Genomic DNA, 16,954 nt, shown 5'->3' on the forward strand with positions numbered 1-16,954 from the left:
TCTGAGTACACCTTTTTATATAACTATAACTCTTAGAATTATTGTGATGCGTCATGTCCCTGATACCCCAATAAACAGGTGATAGATAGATAGCCAGGATATGTGTGTATGTTGGCATGGGCAAAATGAAATGCACACAGTAAAAACTGAACCTAGTGTATAAAAAAGGGGGTTGGGAAAAGAAAAGAAAGGAAAAGAAAAAAGAAAAGAACCTAAGTGAATTTGGGAAAGAATATTTTGACTGTATGCCATATGGCTAAAGAGAAAAATAACCATCCATAAATATTATACTCTAATTGGTAAATTTGTTTTTCATAGGTGTATATGTTAGCTATAGGGACAACTCTTTTTGTGTATGCTACAGTTGAGTGAAGAAATCAATATATTGTGGATAATGAGAGCCAGGTTCCTCACAAATGGGAAAAGGAGAAGGTTAGAATGAACCTTATGGTGTCAATATCAACTTATGATTTTATATATATATATATACACACACACACACACACACACACAGAGACAGCTGGATATAAATATAAGTAAATATAGATATGTATATTCATGCATGAATATACATGCATATACTCCCTAGCTCTCTCTGCTGAGATGGCCTGGAAGCAATGACATGATAGTAGCAATGTGTGTACCTAGCTCACAGGTACTAGATTCTAAGTACCATTCTCCCATTTCTCCAATAAAAGTAATCAGAACTTCTTAGAAAGATGGCTGAGTCTACACTGAGGCAGTAAAATTATGGTGCTAGAAAGAAAGAAGTTACTCAACAAGGAATTGTCAAAGTACATTGGAACCAGCTTTAAGAATCTCTCACTGGCCTACTCGGATAAAATAAACAGTAATAGCATAAAGTAAGTCCATAAATAAATAACTCCATAAGTAAATTACTGAAGAAGGAAATAAACAAGGAAGAAATGACAGGTCTTCCTCTTCACTGTCAGGACAGTAGCCTTACAATTAATAAATGTAGAAGAAATAATGGAAATAGAAAATCAACATTAGGTAAACACTACAGAGATAAATGTTGTAGGCAAGAATCATCAATGGATGCTAAAATTAGTGAGTAAAAGTGGGAAGCAGAATGTTTTCATAAACCCAGAGGATTTCAGCACAAGATACTGATTAATATGAAGAGGAAAATAATAACTTTCCAGTAGTATGTAAGTATGGCAGACACCACCTTATCCAAGTGATGAAAGTTAACACCACCAGCAATAACATCTGATACCATGTATCTCCTTTAATGATGCACCGATAAGGATACAGCATCATTTCTGCCATGTTCTTGCCCAAAATGATTAAACTCAATGTAAATATGGGAAGCATCAGACAAACCTAGATTGACATTCCACAAAGCTATTAGCCAGTTTGCTCCAAAGGAAAATTAAGAAACTTAAATACTGAAGAACTGTCCTAGATTGGAGGAGACTTAGGGAGGTACTACGACTATAAGCAGTAAATAATCATGGATTCAACTCTGGACCAGAAAAGGACATTGGTGGAGGAAAACTGTTGAAATTCAAATAGAGATTAATAGTATTGTTATTTATGGTAATTTCTTAGGTGATGAGTAAAAGGGAACTCTGTCTACTATTTTTGTAACTTCTGTGTAAATCTGAAATTATTTTGAAATAAAAAGTTTAAAAAATAATAAATGAATGGATTTTCATGCTGATAATGCTTAGTTGTCAGGCTGTTTAAGTAAAGTAAGATATTTTTATAGAATTATCAGAGAAACCCATGTAGCTAGCTAGCACAGGACAAAAGAGAGATAGTCTAAGGTGGCCACTGATAGACTCTGAAGCCAAATTGCCTTTGCCTCAGCTTTGTCCCTTATTCACTTTCTGTTTCTGGGCTATTTATTTAACCTCTGTGCCTTAGTACCTCACTGTAAAGAGAATAATAGTAAACATTTCATAAGCTTGTTGAGAAAGTTAAATGAATTAGAATAGTGGGTGATACAGAGTGATGATTAAGAGTCAAGCTGTAATATGTGTTTGACTAAAAAATGGTAATGATAAAAATGACTGTTGGAGAACATCACACACCGGAGCCTGTTGTGGGGTGGGGGGAGGGGGAGGGATAGCATTAGGAGAAATACCTAATGTAAATGACGAGTTAACGGGTGCAGCAAACCAACATGGCACATGTATACATATGTAACAAGCCTGTACATTGTGTACATGTACCCTAGAACTTAAATAAAAAATGAATAAATAAATAAATGATTGTTGTAGTTAGTATATTCGAGATTTCCATCCTACTAAGTGACTTACATTCTAATAGGATCAGCACACCTGCACAGAGCAGAACAAATGCATACTGTACTAAAATATAAGTAGTGTGTTATCAGGCTGTGTAGAAAAGGAGGATTGATCTTGACAAGGAGTTTGAGAAAAGCTTCATAGGCATTCCCTTCTAGGAGTCTTTAGTTACAATACCATTGCAATTAGTCATTAATTACAATTACCATTGAGTGGGATTATGTGACATAACCTTACCAACTAGCATATTAGTTGGCATAGAGACCATATAACCTAGAAAAGGGATTCCTAATTTCAGATCATCAATGAACCTCTTTAAATTGTGTACTGTTCTGCTGATTACATAATTCTGCATGTATTTCTGTAAAGGGGCCATAACGGTCATTATTTTCTTAAAGGGATTAAGCGTTTATAAACCACTAAGCCAAAGAAAAGAGCACTAGATTTATAGTTTGGAGACCTGGATCCAAATCTCAGCTCCAACATGTGTCATTGTGTGAAACCCATTTTCCTCATTATAACATAGGATAGTAATGGAGAATCAACCCGAGACACCTCTAAGGATTTATTTTGAGTTTAGAAGAGGTAATGCATTTGACGGGGCTTTGTAAACAGAATTTTGACAATGATGATGACCACTACTACTCTGTTAGTCCATTCTTGCACTGCTGTGAAGAAATACCTGAGACTAGGTAATTTATAAAGGAAAGAGGTTTAATTGACTTACAGTTCTGTGGGCTGAGCAGGTATCAGGAAACTTCCGATCATGGTGGAAGGGGAAACTAACATTTCCTTCTTCACATGGTGGCAAGAGAGAGGAGTGCTGAGCAAAAGGAGGAAAAGCCCCTTATAAAACCATCAGATCTCATGAGAAGTCACTATCACAAGAACAGCATGAGGGTAACCACCCCCATAATTCAATTACCTCCCACCAGGTCCCTCCCACAACACATGGGGATTATGGTAACTAAAATTCAAGATGAGATTTGGTGGGGACACAGCCAAACCATATCAACTACTATTATTACTACTAATGATTGTTAAGAGAAAGAAGTTTGGTGGTGGTTGCTCTGGGTTCAAGCAGCAGATGTCAGTCATTCATACCTTGCCTGCCTTCTTATGGAAAGCATGGAGGAATAGCAAGGACAGGGACTGTGAATTAGAGTCCTTGGGTTCTTGTACCTGTTCTGCCCTGAATGTCTCAGTGACTACTAGATTCTTCATCCATAAATTACAATAATACTACCCTACTTACTTCATTTTACAGGCATTAATAGGATGAAAGCAGGTCACAGGAATGTCTGTATATAAACATTTTCGTGTGTAACACAAACTTACTGAATATTTAGTTTTGCAATGACATACTCAAAACTTCCAGAACTTTCTTCTATAGATGAACTTCATTTGAGTAGCTTCTGTTGCAAATCGTAATTAAAAGAAGCAAGAATTTATGGATTACCACGCAAACTCAGAGAAACAACAGTATAGGGTGGTTAGAAGTGGCAACTTACAGAATTCAGTGATGGAGTCAGAACTGGATTTAAATCCCACCTCTTTTCACATAACTTCAAACCCACTTCCAGCTACTTCCCTGTATTTCTCCTTCTGTTTAGAGTGGAGTTTCTCCAAAGCATCGCCTGTACTCTTGGTCTCTATTTCCCCACTTCCTACTCCTTCCTTGCCTACTCCAGTTTGAATTGTCACCATCAGCCCCCTGAAACATTTCATATTAAGGTTATCAGTGACCTCTATTTTGCTAAGTCCATAGGATGTTTTTTATTCCCCTTTCTTTAGTTCTCAGCAGCATGGGGCATCAGTGATCACTTTTTCCTCGTTTTAACATTCTCTTTCCTTGACTTTCTGGAATGTCACCCTGTCTGTTTTCTTCCTATATCTCTGATTCCTCCTTCCTAACGTGCTTTCTTGAGTTTATAGTTCTTTTCTTGACCATTAACATTAACGTTTGTCACAGCTAGCTTCCTGGCCCTCTTCTCTCTTTGCCATCTCTTCCAAGATGATCTCAGCTATGCTCTTGACTTCATTTCAGCCCACATACTTAGTAGGTATCCAGTAAATGTTAGTTCGGTTTCCTTCCACTTTTCTTTTATTGTCTTACAAAGGAAAGTGCATCTGTATCTTACTAGATCTATGAGTACAATATTGTAAAACTATGGGACCCTTTATGCTTCAGGTCTTAGAAAGAAACAGGCATAGCTGTTTTTGAAATGAAGTTAGCTGTTTGGAAGGGTGGACAAATCCTTCTGAATCAAGAACCATGTGTCTCTTTTGCTATGACTTGGGGCTTTCTGAAAACAGCAATGCAGGTCACCCCTATCTCAGAGCTTAGGGTCAGCAAATCCTGTTTGAAACTGTGGAAACAAGTGTTGATAAACAGATTGAGTATTTTATACTCTTGATTTACAATAATCCTCTTAGGCCCCTTCTCTGAAGAGAAGTGTTTTGCAAGCTTATAAATTAAGTAAACAAGAATTAGATGTGACCGTACATGTAACTGGTAACCAAAGTTTCCCTTCATGTGGGGCCAAATTTGCAGATACTTCACTCTTTAGCAGAGATCACCTTATGTCGATCATAAATTTTGACATTTTTCCTCTAAACTTGATTCTTTTAGAGGTTCTTAATTAACAGTGTCTCTGAATTAGGTTCTGGTGACAACAGGGTTTAGTGAGAACATTTTGGCATAATCCACAAGTGCTAGATTCAAGGTTGGCGGCAAAGCAAAAGTTAAAATCCAGGGTCTGTGGCTCATCTGTCTGATGAGTATCTTTTGAGCATTTACGATACATGAATGAACCAAGCAAACAAAGTCTTTGCTTTCATAAAAATATACACACACATATGCATATATACATGTAGTACATACATGCAAATATGCATACTATATACATATACACATATGCATATATACATATAGAGCCAGCCATTGATAAGTGCTCTAAGGAAAATTGTAGATAAATAAGGAGATATACAACATTGGTTTCAAAGCCCTTCATATTGTCTTTGTTGTGGTAGTACATTTTTTTCCTCAACCTTTCTTTTTTCCTACTTTCCCTGAATTTTTCTGTTATTCCTCTGAGGACAGCTAATTTTTCTTGATCTGATTTATTCCTCAAACTTCTTTTGCTTTTGTAATTCCCATAATCCCACTAAATATCAATTTCTTAAAATTCACTAGTCCTCTATATCGCAAATCGCAGATATATTTAAAGCTTCCCATTAAAGGCTGTACAAATCCCCCTCAAGCAAAGAAAGGGGAAAAAAGGACAATAACATTTATTAAGAATCTGCAGTATGTTTGGCACTGTGCTTAGTGATAATAGTTTCACATATATTATCTCATTTAATTCTAGATGAGGAAATGAGGATTATTGGGAGCTCTCAGACTTCACTTCTAAAAATTTTTCTCTCTTTCCATTCTGCTCTTTTGTATTGAGAGTCCCCTTTTTGCCTTTATGACTTTTTAAACCTTGGACCCTCATTCTGACAACTGGGGCATTAAGTCTGTCACTGAATTATTTACTTAGCCTTCCCTGAGCTAGTACAGTCAGTGTGATAATATTAACACCTTTCATTCCCCCATGGTATGCAAAGATAATCAGTAAATTCTTGATGGCTCTTAGTTCAGAAAGATTTCTTACAGAAATTAGCTGGATATTATTATACATTTCTTTTTTTTTTTTTTGAGACGGAGTCTCGCACTTTCACCCAGGCCGGAGTGCAGTGGCGCTATCTCAGCTCACTGCAAGCTCCGCCTCCCGGGTTCACACCATTCTCCTGCCTCAGCCTCCCGAGTAGCTGGGACTACAGGCGCCCACCACCACGCCCGGCTAATTTTTTGTATTTTTAGTAGAGACGGGGTTTCACCATGTTAGCCAGGATGGTCTCGATCTCCTGACCTCGTGGTCTGCCCACCTCGACCTCCCAAAGTGCTGGGATTACAGGTGTGAGCCACCGCGCCTGGCCTATTATACATTTCTTTGGTTTCTGTTTTGCATGCAAATAAAAGAAAGTGCTCAGGGCATTGGGGTCTTCTCTAGAAGACCAAGGGTCTGTGCTGATTTAGGACATAAATCGTCTTATTTTCTACCAACTGGTTACCAGTAGCTCAGCACAGTGCCTGGTGGCATAGGGGCATGTGTAGGGAAGTCATAAGATGCCTGTTCCTTTGTCTTGTCCCTATCTTCTGTATATTCCAGCATGTCTGGAAGTCTGTGTCCATCTGAAGGGTTTTAGATAGGTGTGGGAATGATAATCAAGGTTGCATTGTAGAAGAATCAATCAGGAAAGAGTGCAGAAAGCCTGATTGGACATTCTTAGTTGAGTTGTCTTTGGACATCTAAGAGGAGGCACTTGAAGAGTGGTTGGATACTTGACCTGGAACTCACAAGAAAGAAATGGACAGGAGTTAAGGTTACGTATTTGGAAGTCCTCAGCACTAGATGGTAACTGGAGCCATGAGAAGAGGTTAGGATCATCCAAGAGGAGATAAAGAGTAAGAAAATGGTGAAAGACAGTAGATCTCTGGAAGACATCATATGTTTAATGAACAACTGAAGAAGGAGAACCAGCCAAAGAGGAGGGAGGAAAATCAAGAGAGAATAGTGTTTCAGAAACAAGAGAACAGATGAGGAAGGAGTGGTCAAATGGTGTAAAATGCCCAAAATGGTTCATCGGCATTAACAACAAAGAGGGTATTGTTCCTCGTGGTGGTACCAATTTCAGTAGAATGGAGCAGGCAGAATGCATAGTGTATTAGGTTAAGAAGTAAGGAACTAGGCCGGTCGCAGTGGCTCACGCCTGTAATCCCAGCACTTTGAGAGGCCGAGACGGATGGATCACAAGGTCAGGAGATCAAGACCATCCTGGCCAACATGGTGAAACCCCATCTCTACTAAAAATACAAAAAAATTAGCTGGGTGTGATGGCATGCACCTGTAGTCCCAGCTACTCGGGAGGCTGAGGCAGGAGAATCACTTGAACCCAGGAGGCAGAGGTTGCAGTGAGCTGAGATCACGCCACTGCACTCCAGCCTAGCGACAGAGCGAGACTCTGTCTTAAAAAAAAAAAAAGAAGTATGGAACTAGAGACAGACAATATGGAAGCTTCTTTTCAAAGACTTTCTCTTACTGCTAGAAAGGGCACAAGTATATTTTGTTATACCATGTATTCTGATTTTTTGGTTTAAGAGTATGACCACCATACTCTCTGGGCAGCCTGTGAACCCAAAGAATTAGGTGATTTATGGAGAGGGAGAGGACATGAGAGATTTCAGGGATGCTGTCTGCATTTAAGATTACAAGCAATAGGTCCGAAAAAAAAAATCTTCTTTGATTCTTGGATTTTTAAAAAACTAGAAATGAGTTTCTTATGATGGCAAAGAAGAGGAAACTATTTATTGATAAACCTGTCATTTTATAGTGCTCAGGGCTCTATGTTTAATCTTCATAGCAGCCTTTAAGTAGACAGTATTAGCCCCAATAGCAAAAAAGCAAATGGCTTAGAGATGGTTTGTCTACCTGATCATCCAGCTGGTACATGGTAAAGTCACTTTATGATTATTGAAACTATATTTTCTTCATGATACCCAATGGGATGTGGACAGCAAAAGTTTCTCCTTCTGAGACAGGACATATCAGCCTGGGGTTCATGAGCGAGAGGGAGAGCGATCCACTTGGGATCACAGTTAATATGTGATTCCGTAGCTAGAAGAAGGCAGGCTGCCATTTGAGAAGGAACTGATAAAACATGCAAAATGACACAAAGTCAGAACCAAAAAAGGCATCATGCAAGGTTAAAATTATGTGAATAATGATGTGTATTAGTTAGTTTAATGTCTTCCAAGTGCATTTCATTTTGAATGACATACTCAGATAGCACACATGGTAAGGTATAATTGAAAAAACTTGTAGGGGAATGGCTGCATTCAAAGAATAAACATACAGCTGCAAGGAGGTTAGGAGTCAAAGGGGTAAGCATATGCCCCAACCCCCAGGGATCTCATTAGTGCATGAGTGGCCATATATGTAGAGGCTAAATGAATCTCACTGTTTGCAAAGACCTGCAGTAAATGAGACAATGACGAATCAATAATAATTAGGCCTATACGTTCTTATTGACCCAGATGTCTGAAACCAAATGCCCTGCTCAGAGATTCCTTGAGAGGCAGAATGAAAAGATTTATAGACATGTGTTTCCAAAAAAAAAAAAAAAAAAAAATCCCTTTACTTTAAGAGCAGTGGCTATTCTGAAGTGGAAAGTTGCAAGAATTAGTGCAGACTCTTGACTTCTGGCTAGAAAGGATGTTCTAGAGGCTTTTCTTGTGAATGTGATTCCTGTTGGACCAGGAGCAGAGAGAGCAAAGAGATGGAAAACCAGGAGGTTATCATATTCTTGTTCTCTGATACGTTGTTCTGGCTCTACCTTGTATGGAGGCTTCAGAGGATCCTTTCCTGAAGCCATAATAGAATCATTCTAAAACAGGGTTTGAGTTTTTGGGGCTTTGATAAATAATTTCTGAGCAAAGATACAGAGAGTCCATGGCTTCAGAATCACAAGGAGAAGGGTTTAAAGCTGGACTCAGACCTGTCTCTTCACCTCTTGAAGCATCTCCTCTGTATGTTAGTGGTACCTCCCCAACTGGGCAGTGCTGGAAGGTTTGGTGTACACTTAGGGAATGGCAACTGGTGTTAACTGTAGTTGTTAAGCCTTTTCTCAGTAATATCTTATTCCTCCTAATATGATCTAAGGAAGAAGATTTTTGCAGATGAGAATGAGCTTGCAGCAAGAAGCAAATAAACTGCTGGTAGGGCGGTAGGGCTGCCCTCACCTCCACCCTAGTACACATCACACACACTCACACACACACAAATATACATGCATTCACATTTACACACTCATGCTCACACAGAGCAGCTTTGCTTTTCTATATTTTTACATTGAATATTTACATACAATTTTTGTTTAATAAAGGAGTTCTACTGGCCGGGCGTGGTGGCTCAAGCCTGTAATCCCAGCACTTTGGGAGGCCGAGGCGGGCAGATCACGAGGTCAGGAGATTGAGACCATCCTGGCTAACACAGTGAAACCCCATCTCTACCAAAAATGCAAAAAAATTAGCCAGGCGTGGTAGTGGACACCGGCAGTCCCAGCTACTTGGGAGGCTGAGGCAGGAGAATGGCGTGAACCTGGGAAGCAGAGCTTGCAGTGAGCCGAGATTGCGCCGCTGCACTCCAGCCTGGTGACAGAGTGAGATTCCGTCTCAAAGAAAAAAATAAAAATAAAATAAATAAAGGAGTTCTACTGGTAAATGGGGAAAAAAAGAGAATTTAAAAATCAATGCTCCACTCATTGGTGTGTTTCCCTACACCAAGTACAGGAAACTTTTGGCAACTTCATGGGATCCATGGGGACACTCACCCAATCACAAACTAGAACTAGAAATCACTGAGCCTTCCTTCTAAAACACTTTTAAAATGCAAAACATAAATAATGCCTTAGGTGTCTTAGATATTAACCTCCTTTGGATATTGATTTCCTATACTTTTTTTTCTGCCATTATACAAGCCATGTTTTTAACCTTTAAAGAGACTTCCAAGGACCCCAGTGGGAAGTAGCACAGATGCCAACTGCTGCAATATCCACTTTCTTTTGAAATCATTGGTTCAGAACTTTTAGAAAGCAGCATCTTTTAAGAGGGGAAGGCTGACCAGCTTTCATCTTTGTGTCATGTGGTGTGATTTAACCCAGCGAGGTAGGTGTTATTAAACCTATTTTATGAGTGGGAAAATTGGAGATCAGAAAGGTTAAGTCACTGGCCCATTTTACCGAGCTAGGAGAGGTAGTACCAAGATCTGAACTGAGTAGTGCTCTCACGCCCATCATCTTCTCTCCACCTCCTCTTCACCTGAACATGTAAAGAATGAAGGAGTTGGTCTGACTTCCTCATTCTACACATGAAGAAACAGACTTAAAAAGGAGAAAAAAGCCAGGCGAGGTGGCTCACACCTGTGATCCCAGCACTTTGGGAGGCCGAGGTGTGTGGATCACCTGAGGTCAGGAGTTTGAGACCAGCCTGGCCAACATAGTGAAACCCCGTCTCTACTAAAAATACAAAAATTAGCTGGGCGGGGAGGCTGAGGCAGGAGAATCGCTTGAATCTGGAAAGCAGAGGTTGTAGTGAGCCGAGATCGTGCCATTGCACTCCCACCTGGGCAACAAGAGTGAAACGCCATCTCAAAAAAAAAAGAAAAAAGAAAAAGAAAAAACGTACACAATGTCATCTGGTGGGTTTAGGTTGAAAATCAGGTCTCTAACTCCTGATCCTAACTGCATTTATAACATTCAGTCATTTTACTTAGCAAAATCCTATCCTGAGTCTGGGAACTTATATTTCTCTCTATTTATCAACTCATCATCATTATTACAATTAGGAATACTGATTTTAGTAAATTATTGACATATGTACAGTATTGTACAGTTTACAAAATACTGCGCCTTCACATACATAATCTTTGTTGATCTTCACAATAACCCTTTGAGGTAAGTTGGACAGGGATTATGATATCTGTTTTTACAGATGAGAAGAGGGTGGTTCAGAAAGTTTGAATAACTTTCTCATGGCCATACATCTACTAAGAGTAAAGCCATTCCTGGATCCAGTCTTCTGACTCCAAACCTTTCTACTAGGACGTGGCACCTTTCTTGGTGATAGTACAGTGTGATTTGAGAGTACAGTGGTCTAGCTTCTCTGAAGCTTTTAGAAGCCTGCTTACTTTCCTGGATCTGGAAGTACAAATGGTTTCTTTCTATAGAATGATTTGCTCCCTGACCCTATTCCCCTTTTAAAAAATGAAATTCACTTCTCTTCCAGATGCCAGAGTATATATGCATATTTGAACAGTCACCTGGATCTGATTAAGAAGGCTCAGCCTGTGGGTTTCCTTACTGTTGATTTACATGTTTGGCCAGATTTCCATGGCAACCGGTCTCCCTTAGCAGATCTGACACTAAAGGGCATGGTAAGTAACAACTAGTCCTTGCACATGGGTGAAGGCAGGCCAAAGGGCTACGAAGTTTGGAAGAAGCAAAGTGAGGAAAAAGGAAAAGAAAAAAATAAAACAGGCCAACAGCCCACTGGCTTTGTGCAGATGCATTGCTGTTGCTGCTCCCTGGGATGAGCTGCTGAAAGTTTTCACTGTTTCTGAGCCAACCTTGAAAGCGTTAAAAGCAGAATTTCCTAGTTCAGCTACTGCTGCCTCTTTGTCCTGTGGAGTGGCTAAAAGTCATGCCTATGTAATTTTGGCATTTATATCAGTTTGTAAAGTCATATTTTCCAGCTGCATCTTTAGGTTGCCCAGTAAATCAGTAGTAAATATTACCACCCATGGTCTTGCTGGCCACAGCCACACATCTGCCTAGGCTCTGAGTCAGGGCTGTTCAGACTCTACACTAATATAGTTAGGATTTCAGATTAAACTTTGGTATAAGTAAATGTAATTTATAACTTATGTTGGAAAATAAATCCTTCTCTTAGTGCCCTTTAGGGTCACTTCCTCTGTGGATATTCTAGGCTCTCCTAGAGGGGCCAGGTGAACTTGGTGGGAGAACTCTCAACTACCCCAGTTGAGATATAAAAGTAATATCATCCTAGACACCAGGAGAATCATGTTTGAGGTGTGATGAAGCAGGTTAAAGGTAGAGGAGGGGCCAGGTGAGGCCACAAATAAGAAAATAAGCCATGAATGCAGGAACCAGGTAAATGTCATGAAGCTGAGAAGGTGAGTGTGAGGTATGTTAAGGTAGAGTTCAGAATGGAGGCTGTAAACAAGGCAAGGCTTGTGCAAAGGAAGCTGCGTAACAGTGGAGCAGGCCTGATGGAGTCACGAATTCAAGACTCAAACTACTACAATTTTGTGGTTAGTTTTGTTGAGATTGTTTTAAATATTTCTATGATGCCAGCAGAAAGACCGGAAGTTTATTTTCATTACCTACTTGACACGATCAACTTCTATTACTAAAAGGGAGTCATGGTGAAAAGAAAAGAAAATTAGACATGGCAAAGGTTATGTTGATCTGGAGTCCGTGAAGCATATGCCTACACAACAAATCATGAGCTTGGTGTCCTTTTTTATAGAGACAGAAGAATAATGTCCAGAGAGGGCCATGTGGCAACAGGCCGCAACTAGAAAGTCATATTTTCAGATAACCAACTCTGTCTGTAAACAGGGGGTAGGAGAAGAACACATTTCATATGGGTACAGAAATAAGTGTCTTAATTAGAGACAAATATCTGAAGCCAAATAGAACTAGATACTTAAAATGTTGAAGCAGTCAAGAAGCTTGACCAGTGTTTTAAATGACCCCAAAACAAAGCAGTGTTGCATAGTAAAATGGTCATTGCTCTGGAGGTCATTTGTTGCTTTAGATAAAACTGACCTGGGGGCCTTCCCTAGCCAATGTCTGTCTTACCCAAATTCAGTACCCAGCATGTGAGGCTTCATGTCTCCCAGTAGCTTTTATCCATTTTTTAAAACCAATCATGACATCCAAGACCTAGGAATTATCATCAGAAGGATATTCTAATAAAGTTGACCCAAATGCAGAATGAAATTACAAAGAAATCAATGGAGTGTTCTGAAGAATTCTCGTATCATGAGAATAAGTGTGTATGCACCAAAAGGAACTTCTTACATGGGGACGTATGCCAAGTTGTATCTAAAAATCCTGGGTATGTTTACTTTTTTAAAAAGTTACATGTTTGTTCACATACCTCATATATCACTTGGTAGTTCTTGGCAATGATTTCTCTTTATCACTGTCCTTGGGTTAGGCTACAATGGAATAGTTATCACTCCATGAATTTGCATCACAACACTGGAAGGAGAAGATGACCTAAATAAGATAGAAGGAAGGCAATTCTGAGCTAAATACTTCACCCCAAATCTCCTTCCTTCAATCCAGTTTTGGAAAACATCAAAATAATGACCCTGAAATTCTTCTGTTATCATGTTATATCCTTTTGCTGGAAACTTTGTTGATGCCTATCTCCAGCACTCATTCAGCAAATATTAATTGGGTCCCTATTGTGTGCCAGGCACTGCCGTAGATATGAATAAGATGCAACAATACCTACCTTCCTGGAGCATGTTTAAAGTTGGGGGTGGGTGAGAGCTTGATAAAATGTTCATAGGAACTAGAATTGCAGAATAATTCCAATAAAGCAAGATCCATGTACAATTTCTTCATTTGGCCCCTAAAACGTTTCCCTGGACACAGAGTAAGTACTCAGTATATACTTATTTATAATTTATAGGCAACATGGAGATAATAAAGAGGTCATTTGTTGCATTAGATAAAACAAACGTGAAAAATTTACTAATACCAAATGAATTAAATGGCTACTGACACTCACTATCCATATCCTAAGTATTTAATACCAATATTAATTTCCAAGTAAATGAAGATAAACTCCCATTGTATCATAATTATGAGACTGTTTATTCATCAAACAAATACAGGCCCTGTTACAGTTGTTGGGGAATATAAGAGTAGCTAGACTCAATCCCAGTCCTCAGGAATATCACCATCTTTGGGAGGCAGACAGAATATATAAACAGGGAATGGAAAGGTAGTATTAAGCTCCAGGTGTCCTTCACTGTCCAGAGCTCTCCAGATGCATGGAAGACGATTGCCCAACCTGGTCCCAGCGGTCAGGAAAGCTCCAGACAGGAAGTAACATTGACACTGAGTGAAGCTGGGAAGGGGGTTTGAGGCCAAGGGAATCATAGTATGTGCAGTATTCTAGAGGGAAGAGAGCATGGCATGTGAATGTCTACAATTTTGGCTCCTTGTATCATTGTCTAACCAATGATAGATTGCCTTTAGCATTTTATGTTAATAATAAAAAAAGAAAATGTTTTCTCGGAGAACCACTGGGTATCTGTATATTCCTGCTTTGGCAGCGTTGCACTCTCCCAGTTCTCTACTCTCCCCTCAGGTGACTCTTTTCTTGCGTTGTTAAACATTTATCCATTCACTGTGTTTTTATTGAATACCTGCTATGTGCAGGCCTGTGCTAAACCCAGGTAATACAAAGAAAACAGAAAAGTACCTGTCCTAAGTTCACATAAAAGTAGGGGAGGTAATTATTGTACATGTGTGTATGTGTGTGTGTATAATCATTTTACAGTGTGATCTCTGTAATAATCAGTGCAAGCTGAAGGAGATGCTCAATATGTGTCAGACTTTGAAATTGTTTTTATGTGGCATTGGGTTAGCAAACCCTGATGCAGCCTTTTTCTGCTTCTCTTGAAAATATTTGTAAAAATGCAAAAAAACCATGACCTCATGCAGGCCTTAGGAATTAGGATGGTGTTCAACTAGGAAAACTAGAATTGGTATTCCCAAAGAAAATCTGGGAGGATTTTCTAGAATTTATATGATGAATGCAACTTGTCTGGTAACATCATATATGACATAAGAACAAAGTCATGTGTGATCCACTGTGGAAAGAGTTTGGACCTCACCACCTTCTGCTCCCTTGCATAAAAGCACAAGGTTCTTTTAAACCTAAAAACAGCACAGCTATTCCTCTACTTTACTGCTGGTGGTTGGGTTTTTTGTTTTGTTTTTGGAAAGCAGCCAGTGAATTTAAATTCCTAGATCCCCCCCATGACCCTGTTCCCAGCCACTCTTTCAGTTCATTCCATTTGAAAACTGCCAGCTCAAGAATCCACCCAAGCAGGAAGTATGAATTAGGAGGAAGGGTGATGGCTTGCATTCTAAGCGTCTGTTAATGGGGCAGATGTAGGAAAGGCTTTAGTAGTCCTGTAAACTTGGGAGGAAGGGTGTAGTTTGCACTACCAGTTCTAGGCTTGGAAAGCCATACAGTGCTGATCTACCTCAGTCCAACAAAGTTACAGAAAATAAAAACTGCTGTACTTTGCCAATTGGCATTTAGCTGTAGATCTGAAGAGACAAAATCAAGTATGCAGTGAGTGGGGATAAGAGCAAATCACGGCCATGTGCGGAGGCTCACGCCTGTAATCCCAGCACTTTGGGAGGCCGAGCCGGTTGGATCATGAGGTCGGGGGTTCAAGACCAGCCTGACCAACATGGTGAAACCCCGTCTCTACTAAAAATACAAAACTTAGCTGGGCGTGGTGGCGGGCACCTGTAATCCCAGCTACTCAGGAGGCTGAGGCAGAAGAATTGCTTGAACCTGGGAGGCGGAGGTTGCAGTGAGCCGAGATTGTGCCACTGCACTCCAGCCTGGGCGACAGAGTGAGACTCCGTCTCAAAAAAAAAAAAAAAAAAGAGCAAATCGTGTGTACTGTATACTGGGAAATACTGAACATGTGTACCTGTCTAGTTAGAGTAAATGTTGAAAAATAATGGCCCCTTAGAAAAAAACATTACATACGGCTGGACTCAGTGGCTCACGCCTGTAATCCCAGCACTTTGGGAGGCCGAGGCAGGCAGATCACGAGGTCAGGAGATCGAGACCATCCTGGCTAACATGGTGAAACCCTGTCTCTACTTAAAAAAATACAAAAAAATTAGCCGGGTGTGGTGGCAGGCGCCTGTAGTCCCAGCTTCTCGGGAGGCTGAGGCAGGAGAATGGTGAGAACCTGGGAGGTGGAGCTTGCAGTGAGCGGAGATCACACCACTGCACTCTAGTCTGGGTGACAGAGTGAGACTCCGTCTCAAAAAAAAAAAAAAGAAAAACCATTACATACAAAGAAAAAAAAAATACCATTGTGAACACTTAAAGGAAAGCCCTCTTGAAAATTATTTACTACTGAAACCAAACGAAAATGTTAGAGAACTTTGTAGAATATTCAATAGAATATTTTTAATTTTTTTTTAAGAGACAGGATCTTGCTCTTTGTCACTCAAACTAGAATGCAGTGGTGCAGTGGCCTAATCAGAGCCCACTGTAACCTTGAACTTCTGAGCTCAAGCAGTCCTTCCATCTCAGCCTCCCAAGTAGCTAAGACTACACAGGCACATGTCAGCATGCCCAGCTAATTTTTTAAATATTTTTTGTAGAGATGGGGTCTCACTGTGTTGCCAAGGCTGGTCTCAAACTCCTGGCCTCAAGCCGTCTTCCCACTTCAGTCTCCCAAAGTGTTGAGATTATAGGCATGAAACATTGTTCCCAGCCAGAAATTTTGTTTCAAGGCATATCTCTAAGAAATAGGCCAGAAACTTATTAGGAAAGAATGAGTTAAGATGAAAGGACAATGGAATGAGAAGAAAGGGGAAATGGCAAAGACCACAAGACAACTAAAAAGGCAATCAAAGAATTAAAACCTACACTGAAAGCAATAGGGAGTATAATTTTCACTGAAGAAAATAAGATCAAGGCTGTCATAAGACATAACATATGTTTTAAATTTACTCTATAGGAAAAACATTTTGAGGATAGGAGCAATGGCTTATTTACTTTTTAAAATCTCAACAGTTCTTAGGTCAGAAGCTGGCACCAAATAATTGCCTTATGGTCAAACAGTTATTTCAATCACTGTTCGCCAAACGAGGAATGAACAGTGACCTGCCCAAAGTCATAAAGCCAAGAAGTGGCAGAGCTTGCCTTTTAGGATGCACACCCCATCCTTTTAGGATGCAAACTCTGGACTTTGCAAAACGCATGGAGG

At 39.8% G+C, this 16,954-nt stretch overlaps 1 protein-coding gene across 3 annotated transcripts in view; it reads left to right on the forward strand.

Moving 5' to 3' along the window:
- The window catches only part of FGGY (FGGY carbohydrate kinase domain containing), a 445,679-nt gene that overhangs the window by 315,544 nt on the left and 113,181 nt on the right, over window positions 1–16,954 (forward strand). For all 3 annotated transcript variants that reach the window (XM_030812917.1, XM_003265147.4, XM_030812918.1), the window contains exon 11: window positions 11,167–11,314. In XM_030812917.1, coding sequence (XP_030668777.1) covers window positions 11,167–11,314 — 148 coding nt within the window. The remainder of the gene's footprint in view (window positions 1–11,166; window positions 11,315–16,954) is intronic.

Source organism: Nomascus leucogenys, chromosome 5 (genome assembly GCF_006542625.1).
Source record: "Nomascus leucogenys isolate Asia chromosome 5, Asia_NLE_v1, whole genome shotgun sequence".
Taxonomy (NCBI): Eukaryota; Metazoa; Chordata; class Mammalia; order Primates; family Hylobatidae; genus Nomascus; species Nomascus leucogenys.